The 27468-nt window shown below is 44.5% G+C and overlaps 1 protein-coding gene across 1 annotated transcript in view; it reads right to left on the reverse strand.

Annotated features, from left to right (window-relative positions):
- The window catches only part of LHFPL6 (LHFPL tetraspan subfamily member 6), a 137254-nt gene extending 123417 nt beyond the window's left edge, over nt 1-13837 (reverse strand). Inside the window, exons 1-2 of the mRNA XM_071448374.1 lie at nt 13251-13837; nt 10237-10794 (exon numbers count right to left, since the gene is read on the reverse strand). Coding sequence (XP_071304475.1) covers nt 10237-10621 — 385 coding nt within the window. The 5' untranslated portion in view covers nt 10622-10794; nt 13251-13837. The remainder of the gene's footprint in view (nt 1-10236; nt 10795-13250) is intronic.
- Nucleotides 13838-27468: the final 13631 nt, after the last annotated feature.

Here is a 27468-nt window from a genome sequence, read left to right on the forward strand (position 1 = left end):
TTTCTTCATATTCCTACAAACTACTGCCAAGCTTACATAAAAGTCTGCTCTCCTAGTAAAGAACCGTACCAGAAAATCAATTCAAAGTGGTCAGTCCTCATGAAAGATTGGGGCTTATCAGGCTTATGCAAGAAAATGTGGGCTCAGCTCACAGTGCAGCAATCCTCTCAAGAAAGAGTTTTGTGCTAAGGTGTTAGTCCTGATGCAATTAATATTCTGTACCTGGGGAATTAGGTAGAATCTGGTACCCCAGGAAGGTCTCTGCACTGTCACACAGCAGCAACCTCCTCCAAATCCCTCTAGTCACAACAAGTAACAACGGCGCTGAGCTCCAGATCCTCTCTTCCCCTGGGCTCCATTGTGGAATACTGCTGTTGATTTCAACAGGTCAGGCTCTAAGGAAAAGCCAGTCTGGAGGGGGGAAAAAGTCTGCCTCTGTTCTCAGATGTACCTGTTACATAGGGGACTGACAGTGGAACAAACAAAAGAGGAGATCTAATCAAGCCTAGTGAATCAGCCTTATCACCAGCATTGTCAGGGTGCAGTGACCATGCCCAGTTTTTCATGCCTGAGAAGATACAGGACAGCTTCTAGAAGGGATCTGTCAAATGCAATATTGCCCCTCTGACCTATGATGTCTTGTGGTGGCAGAGTCATCCCAAAAACAAGGAGAGGATCCTTTCTTGGTTCTCTGTGACTTAAGGCCCTCTTCATATGATCTGAATGTCGCTTAGGACCTCGCACTTGCGCAGCATAAAAAGTTTAACATCACTGAAGTCAACCAAGGTGCTCCACAGAGCCAAAGGAAATCCTTGAGCAGGAAGCCAGCCAACATGATGGTCACCACAAGCTAAGCAGCCGTGGCTGGAGTTTTGGTTGTACAAATACACCCTGTGTTTATTAATTGCACCACATTCCTTCCTAATTGCTCGCTGCATGGAATCAATACATTGGCTGCTCTCGAGTTCTACTCCTCAATTCCTTGAAATGACGGAGTTTGAAAACTGCCTTATTTTACTTTGTGAAGCCAAAGTTAAAGTCCTTAGAAGGCAAAAATGTGTATTGGAGAAATAAAAGGATGTGAGCAGGAAAAGAAAATACAGGTTGAATACTGTGAAAAAAAAATTCCATGTGGAATGCATAGTAAGCTGAGTTTCCTAAGAGAAATGACAAAAAAATACAAATTACATAGACATTTAACACCAGACTGGACAAAATCCTGGAAAATACACCATTGGGAACAATTCTGTCCTGTCTGTAGGGCATATGACTTCACTCACACTGGAAAATATTGAAACATTTTGATGCCTAAATGCAGTTCCCAGCAATATTCAAATATCCATTGAAATATCTCAGGAAGCAAAACAAGCCAGATCTTTCAATGTAGAAACAAAATTGCTAACTCCAACCCAGGTTCTTCTCTAATCAACATCAATGTAAAGGATCTGAAAAGAGGTACATCTGAATTTACTCTGACTCCACACCAGCAAAATAAATTATTTGGTCCCCTGCCTCACATTTTCTGAAGTTTCATTAGGTTATGCAAGCAAAACCTTTTGAAATGAAAAGTGTCGCAGAAGTGCTGAGCACCATTGTTTCTTTCTAATAAAAAAAGGGATAAAAAAGCAGGAAGAGTGAACTTCACTCTACAGATAAATAAAACAGCACTCCGGGACTTCTTTAGATCAAAAATTCTGTTCTCAATGCAAAATTCTGCTTAAACGCAACACAGCTGCAGTAATATTCAAAACATCACTTTTATATTCAACATTAATAGGACAACAAGAGAAGTAAAGAGATTCTTCCCAGTATTTTAGCAATACCTTTTTTTTTTTTAATACATCAGAATTTCCATTTTAAATGTGGTTCCAAAACACCTAAAATCTTACTTGCAGAATTTGCTTCAGGCTGAAACTCTGCATGGGGCTTTTTCTTCCTCTGTATTTAGTCAAAATTTATATTAGGATTAATGTATTTTTTTAAAAAAATAAAATGAGTATGTATTCAAAACAATTCAGTATAAACAAGTTAATTTAGTGAGGTAGCTCTTCAACAAGAAAGTCATCATGAGAACCACACCTGTTTTAGACTAATGTCAAATCCAATAATCCCAGAATAGAAATAGTGATGTAATTTGTACTAAGTGTCACTGACATCAAAGGACACACAAAAATTTGCAGCCTGTAAGGGCCCTGATGCTTTTTTAAGGAACATTTTGAAACACCAGAAGAGTTATCTGAAGTGGCTGAGAACAGAATTAAGAAACTAAGACAGCTAAGTATGAAGGTTACTCTCCACATCATTTGTCTTCTTCAAGTTACATCCCCTCTGTCTCAGCAGCCTTACAGCCCCTTGCCTGCTCTGTACTGCTTGTGACCTTGCTGGCAGGGATGGCCTCCTCAGAGCTACTGATTCTGCACCTTAGGACCAGTAATGTCTACTACTGATCCTCCCTTGCTAACCTGTTTTGTTAAAATGGTTGGTGTTAGCTTAAATTGCAAACTCTGCTAACCAGTTTTCCTTCAGTGGGACTTCAGGGAAAATCTCACAAAAACCTGTGCTGTTAGATCTGTCAGGGCAGCAGCCTTTAGCAAGGCAGCAGCAGGAACTTCTGGTTGCATGGTTGCCTTCACCTGACCAAGGTGAAGGCAACCATGCAAAACAGTATAATCTCTTGAAAATATACAGAATCTAAGTCTGCACTTTTCTTTACCTCTTTCAGGTAAGTACCTGCTAGCTGGATTCCCTATCAGTCAGACCTGATGGCCCATGCATTCAGGAAAGATTCAAGTAATGCAAGTCCCTATCTAGTTAAGGGAGTAGGAATCTAAGTAATGTCCTTTATAAACTGTCAGAGAACATACATTGCATTGGTTCATATATTACATTCAGGCTTCAATCCTGAATTTGTCTCATATTTTAACTCCTATCTGAACAGAGCAGAGAGAGAGCTGGCTTATCTTCAATAAAACATATGCTACAGAATCTTTAAGATAATTTCACTGTCCAAATTCCCTTGTCCTGAACTTCCCTGCCTTACTTATTCTGGACTCCAAATCTAAATCCAAGAATTTGACTCTATGCTGTGCCACAGTATGTGAAGGTACCTTGTAGTGCTGAGAAGCAAGGATTGAACATAGGCACCAACAGCCAGAGGATTCAGTTTAGCAAGTCAAAGTCTAGCTGAAAAGGAATGAAGCTGCAAAACTATACACTTCATTTAATCCTTTGGTGGATTGCAAGAGAAAACTGGAGAAAGAACTAGTGTGAAACACACCAGCTACAAAGCAGCTTCTATACAGGTTGTTCTGGTAAAGAAACCACAACAAAGCACAGTTTAAATGGATTAAAAGCAACCTAAGTGTCGGATCTTAAAAGAAAAAAAAGACAAAATATTCCTTGAGAAAGCATAATTTCGCAATGATATATTCTTGGTGCTGCATTTTTAACATTTGCATTAATGATCTGGAAGAAAAGCAGTCAGAGTAATTCACCACTGGAACACTTATGGAGATCAGGCTTTTCTCGAACTTAATTAAATTCAGACCAGAAGTTTTTTTCTCAGAGATACATTCTAGTTCAAACTGAAATTATATGAAGGCTGTCCTATGACCCATGCTACTGCAGACCTCAGACTAAGCAGTCACAGTGTTCTCTGCTGACTTTATTATTGCTGAATCAATGAGCCTCTGACATGACACACAATCACTCACTAGCAACTTTTAACAGTGTCACTTTCATTGTTTTCTCTTCTTCTGTTACCTTGGTGAGGCTTCTTGTCCTTTCATTTGCCTCTCCTGCAGTGTCTGTATGTGCATACATATGCTGGAATCATACCCAGCCTGCAGTTGGTCTTGGTCTAGGATGAGGATTGCCCCATCATGTGTTTACAGGAGCACAGCAAAGCCACTGAAGTTTTGCATCCAACAAAAGGAAGGTGTGACAAAACAGCCCCGAAGAGCTAACTTGTAGGTTAACAAGAGCCTGACAGAAGCAATGACCCTGCCCTGCCTCTCCTCAAAAGTTAGCCTTTCAAAAATATTTTTAGGCTGAAGAGAATAAAAGAACAGGACATTTTTGCCTCTTTTTTTTTGTTTGTTTGTTTTATTTCAGGTACAAATTATAGGAAGAGATGGCAAGAGTATATATATGGGGGAAAGGAGGAAATTGCTTGTGGAAATCACAAAAGAGTCTGGGGTCACTATTTTCTTGATAGAAGTCCCTTGACCATCTCAGATCTTCCCTGTTCCTACAAGGTTTTTCTCAGTTACATTTTCTCCGTATAGGGAGCAAATTATGCTGATCTTAGTCTTCCAGGCAGAAAGCAGAAAGCCTCACTTGAGCTGTCAGACAGAATAATGGTTACTGGTCAGTGCCTTTTCCTCCAGCTACACAAAAACCTTTCCCAGAAGTTTCTGGTTCCTCTAGTCAACTGGAAATACTCTCCCCAGAGCCCCTTTCTTAGCCAGCCTCAGAACCAAGATTGTTTTGTTCCACTTGAACTCCAGAGCTGTCTTTAACTGTCAGCCACTCTTCTTGAAATACAACTTTGTTTCAGTGACTCCATCTCTCCCAAAAGCCTCTTCTTACTGTTTTAACTGTTTCCCCAAGCAAATCCTTTTAGGGAGAGCTTCTCTACATGACCCCACAAAGCCACGACCTAGTGTTCTTTCCTCCTCATCCCTTACATTTCAGTATCATCTTCCCCACAAAATCAGATTCAGCCATTAATATGCCATTAAATTGCAGATTGTGTTTGGACCTGTCTCCTTAGAATCTTTACCCCAAAATCACAAAGGCTTTCTCTAAGATTTCATCACAGACAACAGAGAACCAAAGCATCACACCACACTCTACGTTCTCCTCATCTTGAGGGATCAGTCCATATTTCTCTGCCATCTGCACCCAGCAAACACTTGGCCTGAGCACCTTATGGGGGATGGAAACTATGATGGCCTCTGCTGGCACACAACACTTGGGGAAGGATTCTCCAGCAATTTCATGTACTCCTGAGGGCATTTTTCATAAGTCTACGTTTTATTTTCTGAGACAAAAACAGAAGTTGTTAGGAACTGTGTCCCCTTTTTCTCAAATGAAAAAATGCACCCTTCACCACCCCCTGCTCCAAGGGCTCTCCAGATTTTCTAACCAACAATTTCAAGGACCATAGTTTCAGGAGTTTCAGCACTTCCATGGGACACAAGGGAAACAAGACAGAGAAATAAGGAGAGGAAGAGTAGGTGCTGCTAAAAACTTTGTTCATTTAATGAAGGGAATAGTAAAACTTGTGCTTCATTAGAGTGCAATCAATGAATACTAAAGATGACAGTAAACATGCCAGGTGCTGACAGCCACATAGCTACCCCACAATCATGGAAAGGCTCCACTTCTCACAAGGCACTCAGAATCAGGGTCATAGTGTCAGGTTCAGAAAGGTGTCTCAGCCAGCAGATTGTTCCATGCTTTGTTCCCAAAGATCCATACCCTGAGCTTGGTTTAGCTGTTCTACCCAGCAAAAGGGAGTTCTGAGCTAGTGAAGATTTCATTCCCACGTGCTGACCACTTTAATGAAAAGCTTCATCCTGCCAGCGTAATGCTCTTTAAATTGACCATCCTTGCAGTACTTGTGCCTTTTGATCCACTGCCTCTCATAAAACTGGCTAACCTTTAAGTTCATTACGTTCTTAAAAATATTGCTAAGTTCTTAAAATCATTGCTCTGCATTTAGAGAGTGAAACTATTTGACGGCGGCGAGGGAAGATATGCAATCAATCAATATGATTGGTGAAGCAAGCTTCAGTTTATTTTGAGTACAACAGTACTTTTATATGTTTTCAATAATTATTCATACTCGTCAATAATTATTCATACTCACCGTTAGTTCATTGGTTTAAAGCAAAAGGTTATTTTTACATACTCCTCCCACTTTGTGGTTTCTAACACAGGGTTATTCCTCATTCTCGTCGCTTTTACTTCTCTATTTTTATATTGCAAAACCTCTTTTCTTCCTTATTTTTGCTGCTGTCCTTGCCCTTTCAACCTTGTCAGAATGATGCAGCATGCTTTGCAAACTCCTTATCATGGCGTGCAGCCTAGTTATGTCAAGTGAGGCCTACTTATGCTAAGCTAACATGGGGTTTGCTTGTACAACATTTCCAGGGACCCATGGCCCTGTTCATCCAGCCATTCTTCCACAACTATTCACCAAATTAGCATGTCATATCTGAGCTACCTACCTTTAAATTTCTAGTTTCTCCATTTAAGTGGAATTGACTTGCCACGGCACAATGAAAAGAAGATCAATAATTACAGACTCCAATTTGCGATAGATTTGTTAAACTTCACTCCCTGCTGTCATATCCTCAATAGTTATGGTCAAAGCTACATCCTCACAATCTGTTCTAGCTACATTATATATGCCTCAGCCTTCCAAACACACAAAGAAAACAGCTGGAAACACTGCACTTAATGTTATCAGTGAAGACTGTATCCATCTACATGACTGTGCCCTCAAGAGGTTACAGACAGCATAACTTCCACCTCAGTTGTCATTTCTTTGAAGCAGTCCAAGAGAGACATCCAGGAAGCATGGTCTGAGAGACCACAGCAGCAGTTTTCCAGCTGTGGACTGACATCCACTGCAGCAAAGGCTGGCCTTGGGGAGTTGGACACTTCTTGTCACCCACCACCAAACTGCCTTAGAAAAAGCTAAATTCATCATTTTTCATGCAAGCAATTGCTGTAATGGCTACAGAGCTGCCATGTGATCATGTATGGGAAAGGAGGCAGCTTCCACAACTACAAATGGGAGGAGAAGTCTACGATGCAATCTTTCTAGCAGGAACAGAAACTCGACATGTTTCATCCCAGAGTCACTGTAAAATACATGTATGCTCTGTAGCCAGGATCATCTGAAATAGCAAATACAAACTAAGTACATAGGAACAAGCAATATCCAAAGAGCCCTTCTGACTCTGCCTAGATCTGCAATTTCTTGCAGGTTCTGCCATTCAACTTTTATCAGAAGAGCAGATTTATGGTAAAAGCAGTCATGAATAATTCACTCCCTTGAGCTGCCACATGCAATTTGGGGAAATCCCAGCTATAAAACTTTGGCACCATTTAGCTAGCACAAGCCGCACTACTTTTTTACAGGTGTTATTCCACTGACCTACTTGGAGTTATTCCTCCTTCACAGTGCTAGAAGAAAAGGATCAGGCTGTTTTCCTACCACCTCTGGTAAGCAAACTTCTCTGCCACGTCTTCATAGCAGTAAAAATGCTTCTAGTGTTGGACTAAGTTTTAGCTTTGGCTCACCACAGCTTCAGTGGCTTGTACATCTCCTCTGCTCTTGGGCCTTCATAATAATCCATTATTTGTTGGCTTACCTCCTCCTCAAGTCTGTGTTTTTAAATCATGTTGAGAAACTTACTTGGATCCTAAACAAAAGGAGCACAATTAAAGCCATAAACTAGCTACATTGAACCTGTCTTTATGCTGGTTTCTAAGTTCAAGAGAAATATGGTTTATTCCAACACTAATCCTCAGCCACTGGAGCAAGAGCCCCAGCAGGGTATGGGTGCAGATACCTCAAACAAAAAGAAACTGAAACTATTTGGCCACTTCCCTGTCCTAACACAGAGGATGAATTAATAGCATCACTCAGTGGCTGCTTATTTTCCTAGACTTTTCCTTATATAAAGCTAAGTGGGACTTCTACTTCACAATTAAAAAAAAACAACCAAACAAACAAACAAAAAAAAACAACACTTATAAGGGTTTTATTTGATTAAATCTCTAAGTGGAGACCAACTAAAATGACAACAACTGCACTGCCACCACCAAGCCCTACTCAAAGCCCACATCATGGTATACAACTACACCTACAACTGCATTACAGGGAACAAAGAGCTGCCATTCTCTGTTTGTAAATAAGGTGAACAGCTCATGGCTATCTTGACATAAAACAAGATAATAATTATAGGGCCTAAGTTAGACATCTGAGTAAATGTAGTCATACTATTTAAACAATTAACCTACACTGATTTATAGCAGCTAAGCATCTGATGAGGGATTAAGAAACTCCTCTTTACCCTTCAGTTTATCCAAATTACTGGCTTTCACCACCTGGCCTCTCCCTTGTGCCCCCACAGGCAGGTTTTAAGCAGGTTAAGAAATGACAGTCCTCACTTTGGTCTTTTCTTACACACTTCCAGCAGTGCTGAATGAAACGCGAGACAACCATAAAAGCCAGTAGAGGGGAAAATTAGACATGCTGTGTAACTAATTTCTGAACTGTAAGCAAAGTTGTTGGCAATTTTCATTTCATATCACAGGTTCACGTTTCTTTGAACTGCCACCTACTGAGAACAAGCACTAGCTGCTCATGCCCTTCCAGGCAGGATGGGATGCTGCCTGGTCAGCTTGGACTAGCTTAAGAGGTTGCCATGGTGTGCTCTGAAGGAACCTCTCACCTCCTTCTCCAAGAGCCACCATCCTGCCTCAGAGAAGGGTGCATGACTTCAGCCCACACCAGTGTCATGGGGAGCAGGGTTCCTCCTGCATCCCCTGGCCACATGCCCGCCGCTGGAGCTGCCGTGTTTGCTGGGGTGGCTGTAGGCAAACAGCTGTAAGCTCGCCCGCCAGCCCTGCTCCACAGGCTCACGGGGGAGCGCGTCACGAGAGAGGGGCCAAATGCAAATTAAAACCAGATGAGCCGAGACAGCAGTTGGAAAGAGAGGGTGGTTAAATCCTGTGACGGCTCTAAGTGAAAATAGTCAGACAAAGCGGGCTTGCAGATTGTCACCGAACTGAGAACCTCCTCCACCCCCAACTGCCTGGCTGGAACTATATAATAGAGCAGGTTTCAAAAAACCACAGCTCCCAGCAGAGTTAACTCTCCAACAGCTGCTGCACTTTCAAATTGTCAGACAGATTAAACACAGGAATGCCTGTGGGTCACAAAGCTGAGGGAAGGGTGAAGTGATAGGGTCAGCTTGCTCTAAAGTGCAGAAACTACTAAAAAATTTGGAGACAAGACTTCCTGTGGCCAGGAGGGAGTTACACTGGTATCGTCTGGCTGAAAGCTTGGCACAAGGCCCTTTCCCAGCCTCAGCTGTCCTCACCAAGCTGGACAGTTAGTGGAGTTTTTGTCTTGTGCTTCCTTATAAGCTGCAGTCGCGGTACGTAACCAGACTGCCCTTGCAGGGCAAGAGCCTGTTTGGAGGGGAGAGAAACAGGAGTTTCACTAGAGTCCACTCCTTTGGGGCATGAGCCAGGGAGCCTGGCTGGGACCAGATACGGCAGGGTACCCAAAAAGGCTGGCACCTGCACTGCCTCAGCACCCAAAGCTCAGAGAAACACCTTACCTTATGGGGGCAAGTGCGTGTGCGTGGTGGAGCGCTTGCATCAGGCAAAAGTGAGTGCCACTGATCTGCATGTCACAGATGACAAGAGGGTGATGATTTACTGGGAAAAGTGCCCTGTGAAAAGCATGCTTGTGGATCCTATTTATTGTCTCATACCCTTCAAATACTCTTACAGTTACAAAGACGCCACACAATTACAAGTTGGAAAAAGGAGCGGAGGTAATTCTCCCACACGCTGTCTAGCCCATGGAGCCAACAAACCTGTGGCACCGTCAGCAGGCAGCATGGGTCAGCCAGCCCAGCAGGGCTCCTCCCAGGAGATGGTGGGCCACCTCCACCATGGATAAACAATCCACACTTCAAACCTGGGCCAAAGCTTGTTGCCAGATACGTGCAGCTGCAGAGAGCAGAGTTGGAGGAAGCTCTGCCAGTAATAGGGGTAAAAAGGAGAAAGAAAGGTTGTTCCCACACAACACAGCCTCTCCTCTGCCAAACCACAATGCTTCATGTGGATCTGTAGCCCACATGCTTCTCCAGGTACCTCCAACTCAGCTATGCTGTGCTGGAGACTACAACCCACAAAACTGCTTAGAAGATGCTGGCCCACAGAAGTCGACTTGCCACACAGCTCTCAAAGGTCACATAATGGCCAGACAGGGACTTGAGCACAAGAGAGCACAGGCCACTGTGTCTTTGGGCCACATTCAGGCAGCCACACAAGCAGCTCAGTCGTTGAGGGAGCCAAATGGTCTCTCTCCTAGGAGAAAGTTTGAATCACCCCCTCCTCTTCTCAAAGCACCAGAAGAGTCTCCACACGAGCAAACAAACAGCCTGGACGTCCCCATCCCCTCACCGCAAGAGCACTTACCCCCCAGGAACTGGATGCCTCCTGCCACCCTGCCCACAGTCCTGGAGATGAGCTCGGACACACAGCAGCCCATGAGCGCTGTCAGGGCCACCAGGAGAAGCAGCCCGCAGCCCAGGCCCGTCACCACCGTGCAGATCCTCCACTCAGCGCTCGGGATGGCCTGAAAGGAGGCATAGCGGCCACACTGCTCCACCATCACGGTCATCTGGCGGCTCTCATCCCGCACCGGGTAGGAACACCTCCGGAAAGTGCCGAAGGAAACGGATTTCTCCAGCTGAGACCCCAAGAGCCAGTAGGGCATGAAGAAGCCAACACAGGAGGCAGCAGCACAGAGGAAGGAGAGGAAGGCCCAGACGATGCCAGCACAGGTGAGGCTGGAGGCCATCTTTGTATCTGCTCCAAGACCCCTCAAGACGGGAAGACACAAAAGTAACTGTATTTCAGAGGAGCTTTATGGATAATCCGGAATCTCTCAGCCTTGACAAATCCTCACACTGGGAGAAGCTTGGATCCTAAGAGCCGCGGGGATATTTCCTCCCATCATGAAGTCAAAGGTCCCTAATTAAATAACAAAACACAAAAAAGGAGAAAAATACAAGTTCAATAATGCTGACATTAGAAAAGAATATTTGTCTGCCAGAATGCTTTTCCTTCCTAGAAGACTTCTGAATAAGACATGTCACTTTTCTGTCCCACCCCTGCAAGGAGACCCTACAATCACTCTCAGTGACACCAGCTTCTGTGGTCAGTGTGACGGTGGTGGCTGGCAGCCCAGCTGGAACAGGCTGCTGTGCACATCCAGGAATGCTCTGCAGCCACCTTCAGGGGTCTCCTGTGTACTTGCCTCACTTTTCTCCACTGTAAGTCCCGATCTTTCCAGTACTGAGAGAAAAAACAGATAAGGTCCTGCTTATTCTTAGTTAGCTAGACCTTCTAGCTCTACAATGCCTGGAGAATGTACTTCACTTTATATAGATAGTCCTGCAGCTTCAGTGCAAAACCACCCACAGCAGCTAAGGCCTTTCAAGTTCAGACTCTTGTGACACAGGTAAAACTTATTAACATATCCCCAAAAGAAGTGATATGAGATGACATTTTTCCCAGCACTCCAAGTTTAGCATCCCTGTGCAAAAGGAGCCTTTTATCACTTGATGTCCCAAAGTGCCAGGAACCCGAACTCCAGGCGGTCTTCTGGTAAGTGGAGACATTGCCACATCTTTTGGATTCACCCTACGCAACCTCAAGGAGCACACAGTTAAAACACAGAAGTCTCTCTTAAAATTCCTGCTTGCATTCAGCCCAGCTCTTCTTTGCCTCTTCCCAGCTCAAACCCAGGAGCCATAACCCCTTTGCATCCTTCTCAGACAACTCCCAGCCTCTCAGCTCAGTATCAGTGTGCCCAAGTGCATTTGACTGTCACAGAAACCTACATGCTGTTCCCAGAGGCTGGGGGTGTATTTCTCATTGAATTCATGTTGGATCATTATTCTAACTGCATTTGTAAATTTATGATCATTTCTCACAGTTGCTGCCAAATTAATTCTGATAGCTATTTACAGGGGCTTTTTCTTCTAAGCATGATTAGACGCCAATCAGTGTATCCAATTCATGAAAAGGCAATAAAATGAATACTACTTCAGCACAGGGAGGGAACTTAGAGAAAGTCTGTACATGAAATTAGCCATGTGCATTACACAAAAGTTTTGTTTACTTTTAAAACACTAAGAAAAGGAAGTCTCTTCTGTAATATTAAAAAGGTCTATACTGCTACTAAAGAAGAGTTCACCTATCTACCCAAAGCCTATCCACAGAAATGTCTTTCAACCTGCAAACTGCCAAACCCCGGGATAAAAACTTGCCGGAGAGGCATGGGGGGGGGAGGACGGACGGGACAGGACACCATTTCTTCAGAAGCATCATCTAGAGAAGGATGTGTCTGTGCCTTGGCGTGGCACCAAAAGTCTAAGCCAAAGTGGGTCACAGCACTTAGGGGAGATCATTCCCTGAATCGCAGGAGGAGGTACGTCTGGAAATAGGGGACAACACGGAGAGTCCCAAGGTATGACCCGGCGAATCCTGCGGTTCCAGCGGGGCAGCAGCTTAGGCTCCCTGGAGCCTGCCAGCTCACAGCCTGGGCGCTCTCCCGGGAGGCGGGCTCACCCCTCCGGTCCCGAAACCCCGCTCCCCGCCCACCAGGGGTAGGAGGGGGCGGCGGAGAGATACGGCTGCCCCCGAGGGAAGGCGGCGGCCGGGAACCAAAACTCGCCGGGGTGATGCCAGGGAAAAACTGCGGGCGAGCGGGCGCAGCGCCCGCAGAGCCGGCAGGGTGGGGGAGTGCCGGGCAGGGGTGCAGGGGACCTGGGAGGAGCAGGGGATACGAGAGGGGCAGGAGACGCGGGAGGAGAATGGGTTGTGGGGACAGAGGGTCCAAGAGGAGCAGAATGGGAGGGAAAGGAGATGCGGCCGGGGACGGGCTGGAAAGGCAGAGGTGCCGAGAGTGTGGGGAATCCCAGTACCCAAGAGGACGGAGAGCCGGAAAACTGCGGGGCCGGGAAGGGAAAGCGGTCCGGGGTGGCAGGGAGGTACGGGAAAGACGGGGGCCCGGGAGAGGAAGGATTCGGGAAGACAAGAGGATGAGAAGGCTGGGAATCCGAGCAGGGAAGGGAGTCTAGAGGGTCCGGAGCAACGGGCAAGGATGCGGCCAGGCTGGGTGTCAGAGCTGGGAAAGGGAACGTAGGAGGGAAAGAGGGTCCGCGGATGCAGGGGATGTGGCAGTGCAGGGTAGGGAGGGGTCGGGGAGGGAAAGGACGTTCTGAAGGCTGGAGGAGCTGGATTCATAAACGTACGGGAACGAGAGAGGGCAGGGGTTAGAGAAAGGAAGGGGGTGAAGGGGGTCCGTGAGGGGCAGGGGACTCAGCCGCGCATGGAGTGTCTGGAAGGAGCAGAAGCGGCGAAGGGTCCGGGAGTGTCAGGATGGGGGCAGGCGCGGTGCCGGGGAGCGGAGGGCTACTTACGGACACGCCGGGCGTGGAGGCTCCCGCCGCGGCTGCCGGGAGCACATGGGCGCGGGGCCGGCGGGCGGTGGCCGCCCCGAGCGACTCTACCGCGGTCCCGGCGCGGAGGCGACGCGGGTGCTCCGAGGCGGGCGGGACCGGGAGCGGGACCCTCCCCAGCCCGGCCCGTCCTTTCCTCCGCGCGTTCCTCTCTTCCCCCCGTTTGATTCCTCGGGAGGCAGCGCACTCCGCCGCCTCTCCTCCCCCTTCCCCGCCACCGCCTCCCCGGGCGGGACCCGCCGCGCTCGGCGCAGTTGCGGGGCCGCGGACGGGGCCGGGGGCGAGGGGCCGGGCGGCGGCGGGGAGCGGCGAACGGGAGAGCGGGAGCGCGTCCCCGAGCCCTCACGGGGCGGGGCGGTGGTCCCGGCCCCGCGGGGTCGCTGCAGGGGTGGGTCCCGGCTTCCCGAGCCCGCTCCGGACTGCCACGGGGGGGGGCTCGGTCCCGGGGCCGGAGCGGTGGTCCCGGGGCCGGGCTGGTGCGGGGGTGGCGGCGAGCGCTGCGGCGGCGCCGGGCTCGGCGGCTCAGTGCGGGGCGCAAGGGGCGGTGAAGCCGGGGACGGAGAGGAGGAAAGAGCAGGAGAGGAGGGAGGGGGGGAAAGACAGAAGAAGGAGTATTGGAAGGAAAGGGGGAAGGCTGCAGTCCTTACATGGGAAAATATGGGCTAATCTCCTGATGGTGTGCGTGTGATAAGAACTGTGTCTGTCTCTGCATGCGAGCTGCTGATCCAGCATTTTGATCGCAACAGTTCCCGAGTTGGTCTAGAGCGAGAGTAAATGTGATCACAGTACCAAGCAGCTCCTCCCGGATGGGTTAGGTCAAGCGGAGAGACAGGAGCTTCAGCCCTTTCCCAGAGAGTCTGAAGTGGGAAAGTTTTGAGGAAGGGTTGCCTTCTGCACAGCAAGCATCTGGGAGAAGCATTTCCCATTCTGTTTTTTCCTCTACGCCCAGAAACGTGAATCTATTTCTCAGATACAAGACAATTTTATGACGGGTTTAAATTATGTCAGCACCAGACATGCAAAATCTCTTTTGTAATGTTTCTTTTACAGTCCTGGTGTGTAATTTAAACACCATTCATTAATATTATTAATGCTAAATGGAAGTGAGGTTTATTGCACTCAGTCTGCATTTACACCATTTGATAGTAACAGCAGCTATTTTCAGAATTGAATTACAAAGCCACTTTATTGTATTTTTAAAATTAGACTTCCATTTTTTTTCCCGTAATGCAAAGTCTTAAAATCAGAATATTACTGAAAATGCATATATTCTCAAGGGATAAGAAGTGGATTGGAAAGTATCTAGCATGATCAAGTTTTCCACCCTAACATTTCAAGTGTATTTAAGGAAACGTGCTTCAAAAAAATCAAAGAAGTGGGTTAAATGTAGGCTGAATGCTGGAATATATGCAATAACATACTCCACAAGGAAGACAATGAAGGCATAACCCCAAAGCAGCCATACCCACAGCTGACTACCCCTAGGCTACATCCACCTACTATACATCTATATTAGCAAGTAATGTGGATCAATCTGGTGTTGGATCTCATCGTGTTGAGGGCCTAAATTATGTTCACACTTTTCCATAGTTTTTTCTTCAGTTTCACTCTAGGTTGGGTCTGTGAACTGAGGGCCCCATGAGAACTTAGAACACATCTGATGCACTCCTGGCACCTGTCTTCTGCTATATTGCTATCTGAATCCACTCTGTGTACTCACCTCTGCTGGGCAAAATAAAACGTGGTAAGTGAAGATGATCTGGAGATTCACTTCAAAAGCACGCCCTTGATCCACACCAAAACATGAAAATGGATGTGCCCACGGGGTGTCTGACAGAAAGGGAGCTGGTATGACTTTCCCAAAGCTGAGAGCTGGAGCCTGCTCCACAGCATACCATTCCAGCATCCTCCCCTCAAATCACCTTTCTGCCCGGTGCTGTGCCTCCACCCCCAAGCATGCAGGAGCTCTCAGGTCTCCACTTCTGCAAGGAGCTGTGCACATTTTGGAGAGCATAGACACTCCTTGTTTACTGCTCACCTGCCTTCACTTGGCTCAGTGTGGTGTTCTACCCCCTGCTATTCATTTTACCAATGCCTGAAATGACAGGGTTACTAAGCTAATATTATGTCAATGGAAATCTGCTCTCGGTGTAAGGAAGGAGAAGAATTGAGTACTGTTATTAAATAGTTGTTTCATTGCTTAAAGACTGAGGTCTGTCATTCTTTTCTTAGCCAAAGGCCTGGGTTATAGTGAAACTGTGATAAATATGTCTAAATTAGGCATGTGTTGGGATCAGACATGGGTAGAAATTGCCTGGCATTAAAATGACTGTGGAAAAACTTCTGTTTCACACATGGAAACTGTTTCTCAGTTAAAATTGGCATTGGAAGCCTAGGGAGAAGCAAACAAGCATGAATTTATTCATGCAATTTATCTCTTCCATGGTATATGCCAAGGTCCCCAAGTCAGTGTTTGCTTTGCTAATGGCATCTCTACAGCAGTTCATTTATTTGCCTTATATGGCCTGTACATTCACTCCCTGAGCTGCTGCCATTCTCCTTTCCCTCATGGAAACTGTACATTGAATTCTGCATCTCTCCTGAAGCATCTCATTTTGCCAACTGTCTCTGAGTGCCCCCACAAGCTGGCTGCATGGCTTAGTCGCTTGCAGGGAATTAAGCTTTATTTCATAATTCATTTTCTGTCCAGGGAGTTTTGTTTTGATTAAGAACAAATTAAACACATTGTGGATACAAGGTAACATCCAAACTCTCATTCCATTTTCTTCTAATGTTTAAAACTCATCATGCTTCAACTGTATCAACATTTGATTCACCTTTCAGGATCATTGTGCATGGAAGTATTTTACTTGAAAGTTAGCTGAAATATTTCTTTCCCAGTCTAACCTGCTCAAAAGAAAAGGGGAGCTATTACATTGTGCTTTAGGTTTCACAATCTTTCTCGCAACCACAAAAGCAGATACCTCCTCAGAATAAAGCAATAACAAAACACATGGTCCCCATGGTCTTGTCTATACTGAAATAGCAGCTAGTTTTAAAATTGGTCCTGGTGTTTTGAATTTTAAAAGAATCCACTTGTGAGAAATCTCCATAGTTGGTCGAGGGAACCTGAGCCGTGGATTACCCTCTGCTGCAACCATTGAAATCAGACTGAATCAAACACCCATGAATACATTGTCAGAAAACTACCCTAGCAGGGAGATGGAAAAATGCTTATAGATTTTACCATTTTGCTTCTACTCAATCCATTGACTAAGCTGCTGTTACAGCTGGGGCACTACTGACTTGATGGAGCTAATCAGCATGGCAGAATACAGACAGAAAATCCTGTCACTGTACCTAAATCAATCCTGGCTAATATACACATCACAGGCTCGACCACAGACTCTTTCACTACAGTATGACTTGTAAGACAACATAATATGCCATAGGGGAATATGTATGTTCCTGAACCCAAAGGAAAATGAAGCAGCTACCAAACCTCCACCTCATTCTTCAGTCTTTGACCAGAAAACAAACCAAAAGAGTTTTATCTTTCAGGTCACCATCTGTTTTCGGTTGTGTGGTCTGCAGAAAAGTGATCACACCAACATGGTTCCGAGCATCTCACAAAACTGGATCTTCAGGTCATGTCTGTACTTGATTTTAAATCAAAAAGGAAGGTATAGGTACAAAAATAGACTTGAGGCTATGTACTGGGAGCAACAGAAAGTCAACCCAATTATTCAAATGCAGTCACTGAAAACCAAACAGACAAGTACTGTTAGAGAATAACCTGATAATTAGTACATTTGCCTGAAATTATGTCCAATCTTGCAGCAGCAAGGGGAAAAAAAAAAATCAACTAAACAGACAGGAAAAGAGAACCTCAACTCAAATACCTGAAAATTTTTCAGAAGAAGGTAAGAAAACCAATTCAAGTGACCAGATCCTGTCCATCTATATGGTGTCCTTCCAAGTCAAATAAATTGCATTTTTTCTATGGTGGGTGGAACTAGACACCTGGGGTTTTGAGCTGTCCCATCCAGACCTAAATCTTGGCCAATAAACCTATCTGTAATCAAAAGATCCTCTCTCCATTTATATTTTAATACTATCCTGTCATCAACACTTATTTTTCTGGTGGTTCTAATAGTGATAAATTTTGTGAATTCTCTTACTAACAATTTATAACAAAATTTGCCATATATCTGAAAGACAGGTGTCGTACACAATGCTGTGGTTGCTAACATCAGTCTTTTAATCTCTGGGTGCACATAAAAATAACATGTCAATGCAAAACAAAAGAGGAAAACAATCTTTATTATTTGCCATAAACCCTCCGTATGTTGTTTCATCTTTATGAAGTTATTACTTATCATCTATTATATAAAAGCCACCAGGTGCTCTACATTTTGCGAGGCTCTAAAATAGTAGCTAAAGCTATTGATTTTCTCTTTTGTGTTCTGTTGCTGACAAGCCTGGTGGTTGTGGAAGAGGCTGAGGAGGTTTATTCTGCACCAGCCCCTCGGCTGAAGGGAGGAATGCCTGTTCTGCCCTTGCAAACACAGCCAAAGTGACTGAGCTCGGAGATTACAGGTCCCAGAACCATCCTCCTTTACCAGGGAATTGTCTTAGCCCTGCACAAACTCACAAAAAACATGGCTAGTTTCAATCCTGAATTCCCACTATTCTTAATTGGACTTTTTAAAATAAGGAACATCTGGATGATGAACAAGTGATTTCCCAGTAAGAAATGCTTATCTACTGGCAGCCTGCTTTCTGTGCATGTAGACCCAATACAAATAATGTAATAGTGTCATCTTACTTACAAGTGGGACACCTGTCTATCTTCTGATGCTGTCAAAGATGCGGGCAAAGTACTAAGAGCGGGTCTCGCCGCGGTGCTTCCTCGCACTAAGCAGCAGGCGCGTTTGGGGACACGGGTTTGTTTAACGACACGTGCAAGAGAAAGAAGATTTTTCTTTCCCCTTTAAAGCCGCAGTCTGGGATCAGCTTTCAGCAGGAGGTCACAGTTTCCGCTCAGGGCCCGGCGATGGTGCCCGGGGCGGCGGGCGCTGCGCTGCTCGACAGTGACACTCGGTGGGCGGCGGGGCCGGAGCAGGGCTGGGGGCGGCCGAGCCCGGCACAGGGGGTCCCGCACCGCCCTGGGGCAGGGCTGGGGGCGGCCGAGCCCGGGGCAGGGGGTCCCGCACCGCCCCGGGGCAGGGCTGGGGGCGGCCGAGCCCGGGGCAGGGGGTCCCGCACCGCCCCGGGGCAGGGCTGGGGGCGGCCGAGCCCGGGGCAGGGGGTCCCGCACCGCCCGGCCCCGCGGGACCGGCGCGGGTTCTGCCCTGGCCCCTCCGCAGCGTTTGGTGCGGCTGCAGACGGGGAAGGGCGTGTGTGTGAAAAGCGGGGGCAGAGAGCAGAGCGTGCTTCTGTTCTCCATAAAAGCTCTGGGATTTGTAACCGCCCCGGGCCACTGTCCTGAGGCTTCTAAGGTGCCTTTGCAGAACCCAAAGGTGACTTAGTGGTTTGGTTAAACTGGGTGTATCTGAGAAAGGGGCTCAAGGCAGCGTCCTGTTCCTCCCCCAGCCTTCTTCCACAGAACTGGAGCAGAGCTGCCTCCCCCTGTGAGTTCCAGCAATCACTTGCATCTAGGTCACCCTATTAGATCACATTCCCAAGGATATGGCTAATGATTTCTGGGGTTTTTAGAAAGGAAAGCTGAAAATCCTCTATTTGGGGACAATGGCCAATTCATTTTCCAAATGGAAGCTCATTTCCTCCCCTCCCCATCACACCCTGAGGGTTGTACAGAACTCAGGGACTCCACAAAGCTGGAACTCCTGAAATCTCACAGAGATTCATCCACAGAAGAATTGTAATGCCAGTTCTTGTCAGCTGAAACCCAAACAGAACTCACTTCCAGGTATATCAATGTCCAAAACATGTTCTCAGTGGGGGAAGAAACAAGCTCCTTTTTTTACAACTCTCCAAAAGGCTTGTGCTTAGTAAATCCAGGATGTATGTAGCATTCATATACCCACATGGGTATATATGTGCATTTATAAGACAGATATATGGATTATATATACATCTCTATAATACATATATAGGTATAGATACAGGAGACCAGGTTGGTCAAGTAGGACCTGCCTTTTGTAAATCCGTGTAGGCTGGGCTCAATCCCCTGGTTGTCCTGCATGGCCATGTAATGGCACCCAGGATATCTCTTCCATAACCTTTCCTGGTGCCAAGGTCAGGCCTGAAGTTCCCCAGAGTGTCCTTCCAACCCTTCTTGTAGATGTGTGTAACATTTGCTAATTTTCAGTCAGCTGGAACTTCCACAGTTAACCAGGACTGCTGGGTGATTGAGAGTGGTTTGGCAAGTCCTTTTCACGAGTTCCCTCTCTACTCTGGGGTGGATCATCAGGGCCCATAGACTCAGGCATGTCTAATTGCCATAGCAGGTCACTAATCATCTCCTCTTGGTTTGTGGGGACTTCACTCATCTCCCATACATGCTCTGGGAAGATCTCTTAACCATCTCTGGGAAGGTTTTGCACCCAGAGTGTTCTCTCAATATTATATTGTAACCAAATAACCTACTCATAGATTGTGCTTTTGCAATATAACTACATATTTCAACATTCCTTTTCCTGATGAAAAAGCTAATTAGCAAGGTCGTTACATTTACCACTTATAAGGGGGAAGATAGTAATTCCATTAATGTGCTCACAGGAACTTCATTTATATTACCTCTTAACCTTTACAAGGATATTACAATTTCAATAATTAATTGCTTTTTGCATTTAATTTGCAGTTTACCATTTTCAAGGGAAATTACCCATTAAAACAAGGACTTTTTTTTAAGGAAAAAATTCTTTACTCAAGTATATACCATAAGCTGGCCTTAGAGAAACTAGATATTTGCTAAGCCATTTCCATATTTGAGTAGAGAGGACTCAGTGCTAGCTCTGCATATTAAAGAACTGCCCATTGCTTGAGTCTTTAGACATTTCCAGAAAAATGAGGCAGAATAGGGCTGAGGCAGTGACAAAAAGGGAATTAATTCTTATCCTCTTCTTTCAAATTCTCAAAGGCAATGAATCCTTCCTCTCTTATTGATGCAGTAAGAATTTACTTTCTTCTTCCTTTGCAACCATCTTGTTTCTTCAACTGAAGTTAATTTATGCTGCAATACCCATCCATGAGGGCTTCTGTTAACTTCAGTGACTGAAAAAAAATAAAGGAACTTTGGCTCAACCTCATAAAACACAGAAATTCTGTCCATGAATCACCAAGAACTTAGGTATATCCTCAAGACAGTGCCTGACACTTTGGAAAATGGAGCTCAACATATGTATTCCTGCTCACACTCAAGTCTCTTGTAAAACAGCTACTCAATGAATCAGACATAAGCCAGTATCCTTGTGGTAGTATGCTGGCATATCTCCACTACTGATAGTAGAAATTGTGTCCAAATCCCATGACAGTAAAAGAAATTTTGATAAATATTGGTATCTGAGATGGTGAATAATGCATTCCAAGTGGGCATGTCTATGACAGAGTGAAACACATACTTCTGAGAGAGGGATTTGCATGGGAAGATGGAGAGAAGGTGACAAATGAAGAGAAGAGGCACAGGAGAAGAGAGAACAGAAGGAGCAGGTATGAACTAGACTGCAGCATTGATTTATGAATGAAAATGTAAACATTTTTTCTGATTCAGGTGCAAAAATTAAATGAACCCTTGGGCAGTTCTACTTTTTCAATTGGCAAGTCCATGAGATGTCATCCAAAATGATAAACATCTGCATGATATGTCACATGCCTACAGGCACCAACTAGATCATTTTACTGTGAAAAGAAGACATTTTATTTTTTAATTGTAACATCAAACCTCCTGGGTTTTTTACCCCTTTCCCCATGAGTATAAGGAGAACCTGGGGTTACACCAGGATTCAAACACAGTATTTCATTTCCACAGTACTGAAGCTGGGTCATACTCTTAGAATTATTTGCAGAGAAGTCAAGAGTCACTGTCAGACAAATAGGGGTAAAAAAAATTGTCTACTCAACAGTCCAGTGCACAAGTTTTCTATGCAGATGAGAAGACTGGGTAGGAATCTGAGGATGAATTGCATTCTGAGAGTGTCTTTCTTTCCATGCTCTGGTAGATGGTTAGCTATGGGGTCTACCTCTGACTTTTAGGTGTTAGAAGATTGTTGAGATATATTGCTCTAAAAGTTCTTAATTTTGTCTGCAAGTGTTTGGATATTCAAGTTGAAGAGAGCAAGAAGAGATTCAGGCCACTTAATATTAAGAGCTCCCTATATCAGCAACGGATCAGCAATTACACCACAGCAAAATCATCTGCTTTTTGACCATTAAAAGGAAAGTCTAGCTCCAGGCCACCACAGGCATTTCTTGTCATAACCTTTCTTCAGTGAGGCACAGATATGTTCATTTTGCCAGTTAGCACTGCAATCTGGTTAAAGCACTTGATGCTTTTCTTTGAGATATTACCTTGCCTATATTATTAGTACTCTAGACTTTATCACATAAAAGGACATGTATGGGACAAAAGCAGAAAGAAGCCTCTAATCATCAAAATTAACATAAAAATATCCTTTCAAAACCTCTAGACTGGCAGTTCACTCAACATGACATTTGCTTTTTGACAGGCATGTGCTCTGCATGCACAACAATATTTTAAGATGGCATTATTTAAAGAAAGTTGACAGTGATGAGTGATGTACATTCAGACTGATGATACTCTGAAGAGAGCTTTACCTGCATGGACAAGAAAGTTGTTGCTAGTTTGCATGCAAAAGGGAGCTTGGGGTCTATTCTGGGGAACTTGATGATCTCTTGTAATTAGTACTGTAATTGGAGGTTGCTGGAAATGCTCCTTGAGCTTCTGCCAGGGAATGTGAATGCTTACAAAGCTGTTGACACCATTCTGTACACCCAGCCTCACCAACCAAGTCAGCTGCAGTAGAAACTCTCATCTAAGAAACTCTCATCTAAGCAGCAAACACAAACAAAATGCTTTTTCCTTCCAGTGTAGCCACAGAGCGACACCAGAACTACCCAGCCCATCACCATGCTCCCCCCGATGTCCTGGTGATCCCAGGACACACTAAGTCCCCATCAGGCTGCCAGTTTTTGGCAAAGACTCACTCCATCCCCACTATTTCAGATTTTAAATGGATAAATATGAGCCACATTTACCAAAGTTTAGAAACAACACTTGCCTGCCCTTATGGACACAATTACTTCTTTACAGTGCATCAGTCATGGGGATGCTAGTTCTGTAATAATGCCATGAAGGCAGAAATGACCACCAGAAAGGGATGCCAGGTCATTTTAGCAAGAAACTGAAGGTTTAAATGTATTTCATCTGGAGGTGAGCAGATCTTTGCATAGAAATTGTTTGCAATTTGCAGCCAACAGCGGTGACTGCAACCAGTGTCAGGAATTAAGTAATAAGTTATTTTTATACACAGCAGCTCTCCAGCATCTCTGAGGGTGATGGCATCTCGCCAAGGCTTTGGAAGGGCTCTATGAGCTGACACACAAAGATGAATGGTTGAGGCAAGCTCAGATGACACTTCTGAGTCAACTTAACAGAAAGAATCAAATCCAAATGCACCAGGTAGCTCCACACTGGAGTTGCTGAGAAGCTGTTTGGCTAGGCTCCTGACAGATGTCTGAGAGTGCGGCTTCTGGCATTTTGGAAACTTATTTCTCCTGAAGTAGCAATAAAGTTCCATTAAAGTCACCCAAACAGAATTGCTATGAGCACCAGGAAAATCTATTTATGACACCCATATCTGTAAAATTAGGTTGATGTTGTATTACTGCTATGAAAATTGCTGTGATCATCAATGTGCTTTTTGCAACTTTTACTAGCAACATCCCTCAAGTGCTCTTTCACAAGACAATGGCTTTTGTGGTGAAGCTGTACAATTTCTGCCTCATGCCCTACTATGGCTTTTACCCTTGAGAGCTCCTTCTGTGCTCATGGCTCCAGATACACTTTTGCCTGACAAAATTGCTAGCTGTCATTTAAAAGGGAGTTTCTACATGCCAGATGTCCCTGATCATATAATCTCGTCTCTTCAATGCCACTACAACATTTTTGCAGGATTTGCTGGGCTAGCAAGCTGAGGATTCTATCATCTTATGCAACTACATCCTAATGAACAGCTACCAGATCCAGCAGAGCAGTTACTAACACTAAGGACTGTACTTTGGATACTGACTATGGTAAAGAAATTGCCAGGAGCTGAGAGAAGAGTGTCATACTACCCTGCCTGCGTGGAAGAAGTATGTGTGTGTAGGTGCAAAAAGGGCAAGAGGGCAGAAGCTGAATAGCAGGAGTTTAAAAGGAGCTTTGGAAAATTCAATTCACTTCAAAACACAGACCAGCCAGTCAATGTAATAAAAAAGGGGAAAAAAAGGGCTGCAAAATGCATTTCATTCTACATTTATGCATCTCTTGTCCTGCCAAGTGGAGTTATACTATCTTGGAGTCCTATATGAATCCTGAATGACAGAAATATATGCTACATTTATCACACACCTTCAGTAACTTGAACTCCGAAAACAAAGTGACTGTAGTGATTGGGTTCTGGGAATAACAAAAATGCTGGGGGGGGTGCTTAAGGCAATGCCTTAAGCTATTGTTTGGCTGGGCTCCTGACCTAGACAATGGTCTTCACAACAAGAGCCTGTTCACAAGAAACATACCAGAAAAGTCAAAGGAGGAAAACACTAAGAGATTTTACAGAGAAAAGAAAAGTCAAAGGAGGAAAACACTAAGAGATTTGACAGAGAAAAGTCAAAGGAGGAAAACACTAAGAGATTTGACAGAGATCCATAAGACACAGATGTTTGACTCACAGGTCTGGATTAAAATACAGCAGTTGGAGTCAAAGTTTGCAGCAGTCTTTGTCAATACTTGTGTGGTTGATGTACTGACTCCAAAGGTATTTTTCTAATGCAGTCATTCTTGCAATGTTTTAGGTCTACCTTTGGCTTGTCATGAGCCACATCATGACTCTGTCATGATCTCATAGAGAGCCTTTTGGTGATCAGCTGATCCGAGGGCACTGCCCAGTAATTTACATTTCATTCTCTAGAATGTCTTTGCTAGACATTGATTTCAGCTGAGATCAGGACGTAATGAAGGATACTCGTTTTTTGTCTGATGGTGAATAGTTGTAATTTTTGTTCAGTTGTTTGGGTTATTTTTATTTCACCTATAAAACAGAACACATTCCAGAGACTTTTTGCCAGCAGACAGTCATTGCTTGAAGAGGTAGGTCAGCAGGGCTGGCACACATCATTATAATTTGTCATGTGTCCTGCTTGTATTTTCTTTTTGCAAAAATATTTTTTTTTTGCTATATTGTTATTGTCATGGTAAGCATACTAGTGAGCATATGCAAAGGAAGATAAGCTTTATATTTAGGCACAGAGACGTGGTGTCACTAAGATGGTGCAGTTCATCAGCCACAAGCAGATATTTGTTCTCATGGCTCCATGATCTAAACCATGTGTTTATTTTTTTTTCTTAGGTGAAATTTGGGCCCTCACTGAAGTGAGTGGCAGTGCCATGACAAATGTAATTGACCTTGCCAGGGATGTGGCCACATAGCTTAACTACCATCTGCTTAGAAAGGTCCTTTATTCTGCAGTGTTCTAGAATCAAATAAATTTAGACTAAATCCTATTAGTTTTGCTGATACAGTGCTTCCCTTGAAATCAATGGTTGAGTTTTTTTAGCAAGAGATGAACAGGAAGATTTCATGGGTTTGGTATGTATTAAAGTGCACACTGTACTGCTAGTGTTATCTTTTCAATGAGTTATAACAAACAGAAGTTTTATAGCTCCTCAGCCAGGTGGCTGATTCAGCATCACATATATTAGAGCCACTACTGCTGAGTGTGAGGCACGACAATAAATCCTCAAGCAAGATAGCATGAGCTAACCTAAACTTCAGAACTGTACATTCTCCTGGACCTTCAAGGGACACAGACTGCATGACTACATGTTGCTGTCAGGGTGACCTTTGGCCAAATCATTCACAGAGTCATATTTCCAATTTCCAGATGATGTCAGTATTGTCTGAGTTTTTTGAAAAAAGGTTAGCTCAGGAAATTGATTGATTTGGTCTAGTGAAAATATTCTACAATATTAACCTCTAAGAAAATAAATCATTAAAAAACCCAGCTGTAATTGACTTAAAGACACAGAAGATTTTCATGTGCTCCTACCTATTGGCTGGATTTTCTAGTCCAACCTTAGCACAAAAAGACATCAAAATACTAGAGAAGGCCAAGGAATAATTTCATGGCAGAGAACTAGTGAAGATTATAAGGCAGTGGTGGATTTCTTTTGGAGTATGCTGTGTGCAGTGGAGAGCCTGGCAGAGCCAAGTTCCATTCACCTCATCATCTATAGGGATGTAAGCATAAAGGGCTGCAAATATTTTCAAAGGGCTGACATAGTTGAGCAACAATATATCATGGCCAGCTTCCTTCAGATATTCTTCTTCACTGCAGGACCTGTAAATTGTATGCAAAATAGCATGGTCAAATTCTTTTTATTTATTATACTGTAAGAAAAATCCAACTAATTATGGGCATTTTTTTATACGACCTTTAACATCCCTGACTTCATAATGCTTCCCGTTCCTATGTGCTCTGTGCATCGTACTGACGCAAGTTCTGCATTAGCCCTTCCTTCCTTCCTTCCTTCCTTCCTTCCTTCCTTCCTTCCTTCCTTCCTTCCTTCCTTCCTTCCTTCCTTCCTTCCTCCCTCCCTCCCTCCCTCCCTCCCTCCCTCCCTCCCTCCCTCCCTCCCTCCCTTCCTTCCTTCCTTCCTTCCTTCCTTCCTTCCTTCCTTCCTTCCTTCCTTCCTTCCTTCCTTCCTTCCTTCCTTCCTTCCTTCCTTCCTTCCTTCCTTCCTTCCTTCCTTCTTTTAATTTATACATTTTCTTTTTCCTTCATCACAGAAATTTTCCTTTCTCACTCTCATTTGCCTATGACAACACTCATAACAAGAGCTATTCCTTCTTCTTTGTGTTTAAGAAAATATTTTCTTTAAGTCCTGCTCTGTCACTCCTCTTTTGTCACAGGGTAGGGAAATACATCCAGCCATGTCTTTGACCCCAGTTAACCTATTCATCCACTGAGGTTTTCTTACTACTTAGCCTTTTGTGGAACAAATTCAGATTGCCACTACAAACCTTTTTTTCTCTTTGTCTTCAGAAAGTACATGTACTCCCAAGCATTTGAAAGTACAGCAGCACTTACTAGCTTTGGCTAGGTAGACAGCAGGTGGCATTCCTGACCACACCTTGTTCTGCAGGCTGAACTGTGCTCCTGTCTGTGCACCAAACGAGTGGTTTGTGAGCACTTTCACCAGCTGCATAGCAGTAACAGCTGTCAAACAGTTTTGCTGTCTGAGAGGGAAAGCCCACAAAACCAGAAACCACCACAGTAAGGAACTAAGCAAATTAAGAGAAAACACCCTGTACCAGGCCTTTCTTTACTGACACCTGTAGTTCTGCTGCTTTGTCAAGCTTTGGTAAGGGAACTTGCAGTGGTGTAAATTACACACACTACACAATCTGCCTGCAATTGACACACAGAAACTGATCACTGAAATCAAAGTACCTTCTGGGAGTTACAGATCACAAAATCCAAGCATTTTATCGCACAATGTACACCCAATTGATTTAGCAGGATGTTTGCTGGTGAGCAAGCAGACTGGTAAGGATGTTGTGCCAAACCCACTTTTGTGATGAATACAAGACATGGCAAACCAGCTGAGTTCTAGATGGTGACTTCATTGCAGTCACATTTACATTTCTGTTTAAAAAATCTGTTCTGAGGAAAAATCTATCCTGCAAAAATTATTCTTATCAGAAAAAGAAAGGATTTCTTTTTATCGCTGCGTCTAATATTCCTAAAAGTTGAACAAGATATAAGCACTGGTATCCTCATACAAACAGCTTTTAGACTTGTGAGAGGTAAAAAAGTGCTCCCTTGATTATTTCTTCTCATTTTTTCAAAAGAACACATGCATAGATAAACACATGCTGTTTCAAAACTCCATTGGCTCCTGTCAGCCCGATGTTTTACATTAGCTAGAAGCATT

Source organism: Agelaius tricolor, unplaced genomic scaffold (assembly GCF_023055355.1).
Source record: "Agelaius tricolor isolate 1412-34295 unplaced genomic scaffold, bAgeTri1.0.p SCAF_26, whole genome shotgun sequence".
NCBI lineage: Eukaryota > Metazoa > Chordata > Aves > Passeriformes > Icteridae > Agelaius > Agelaius tricolor.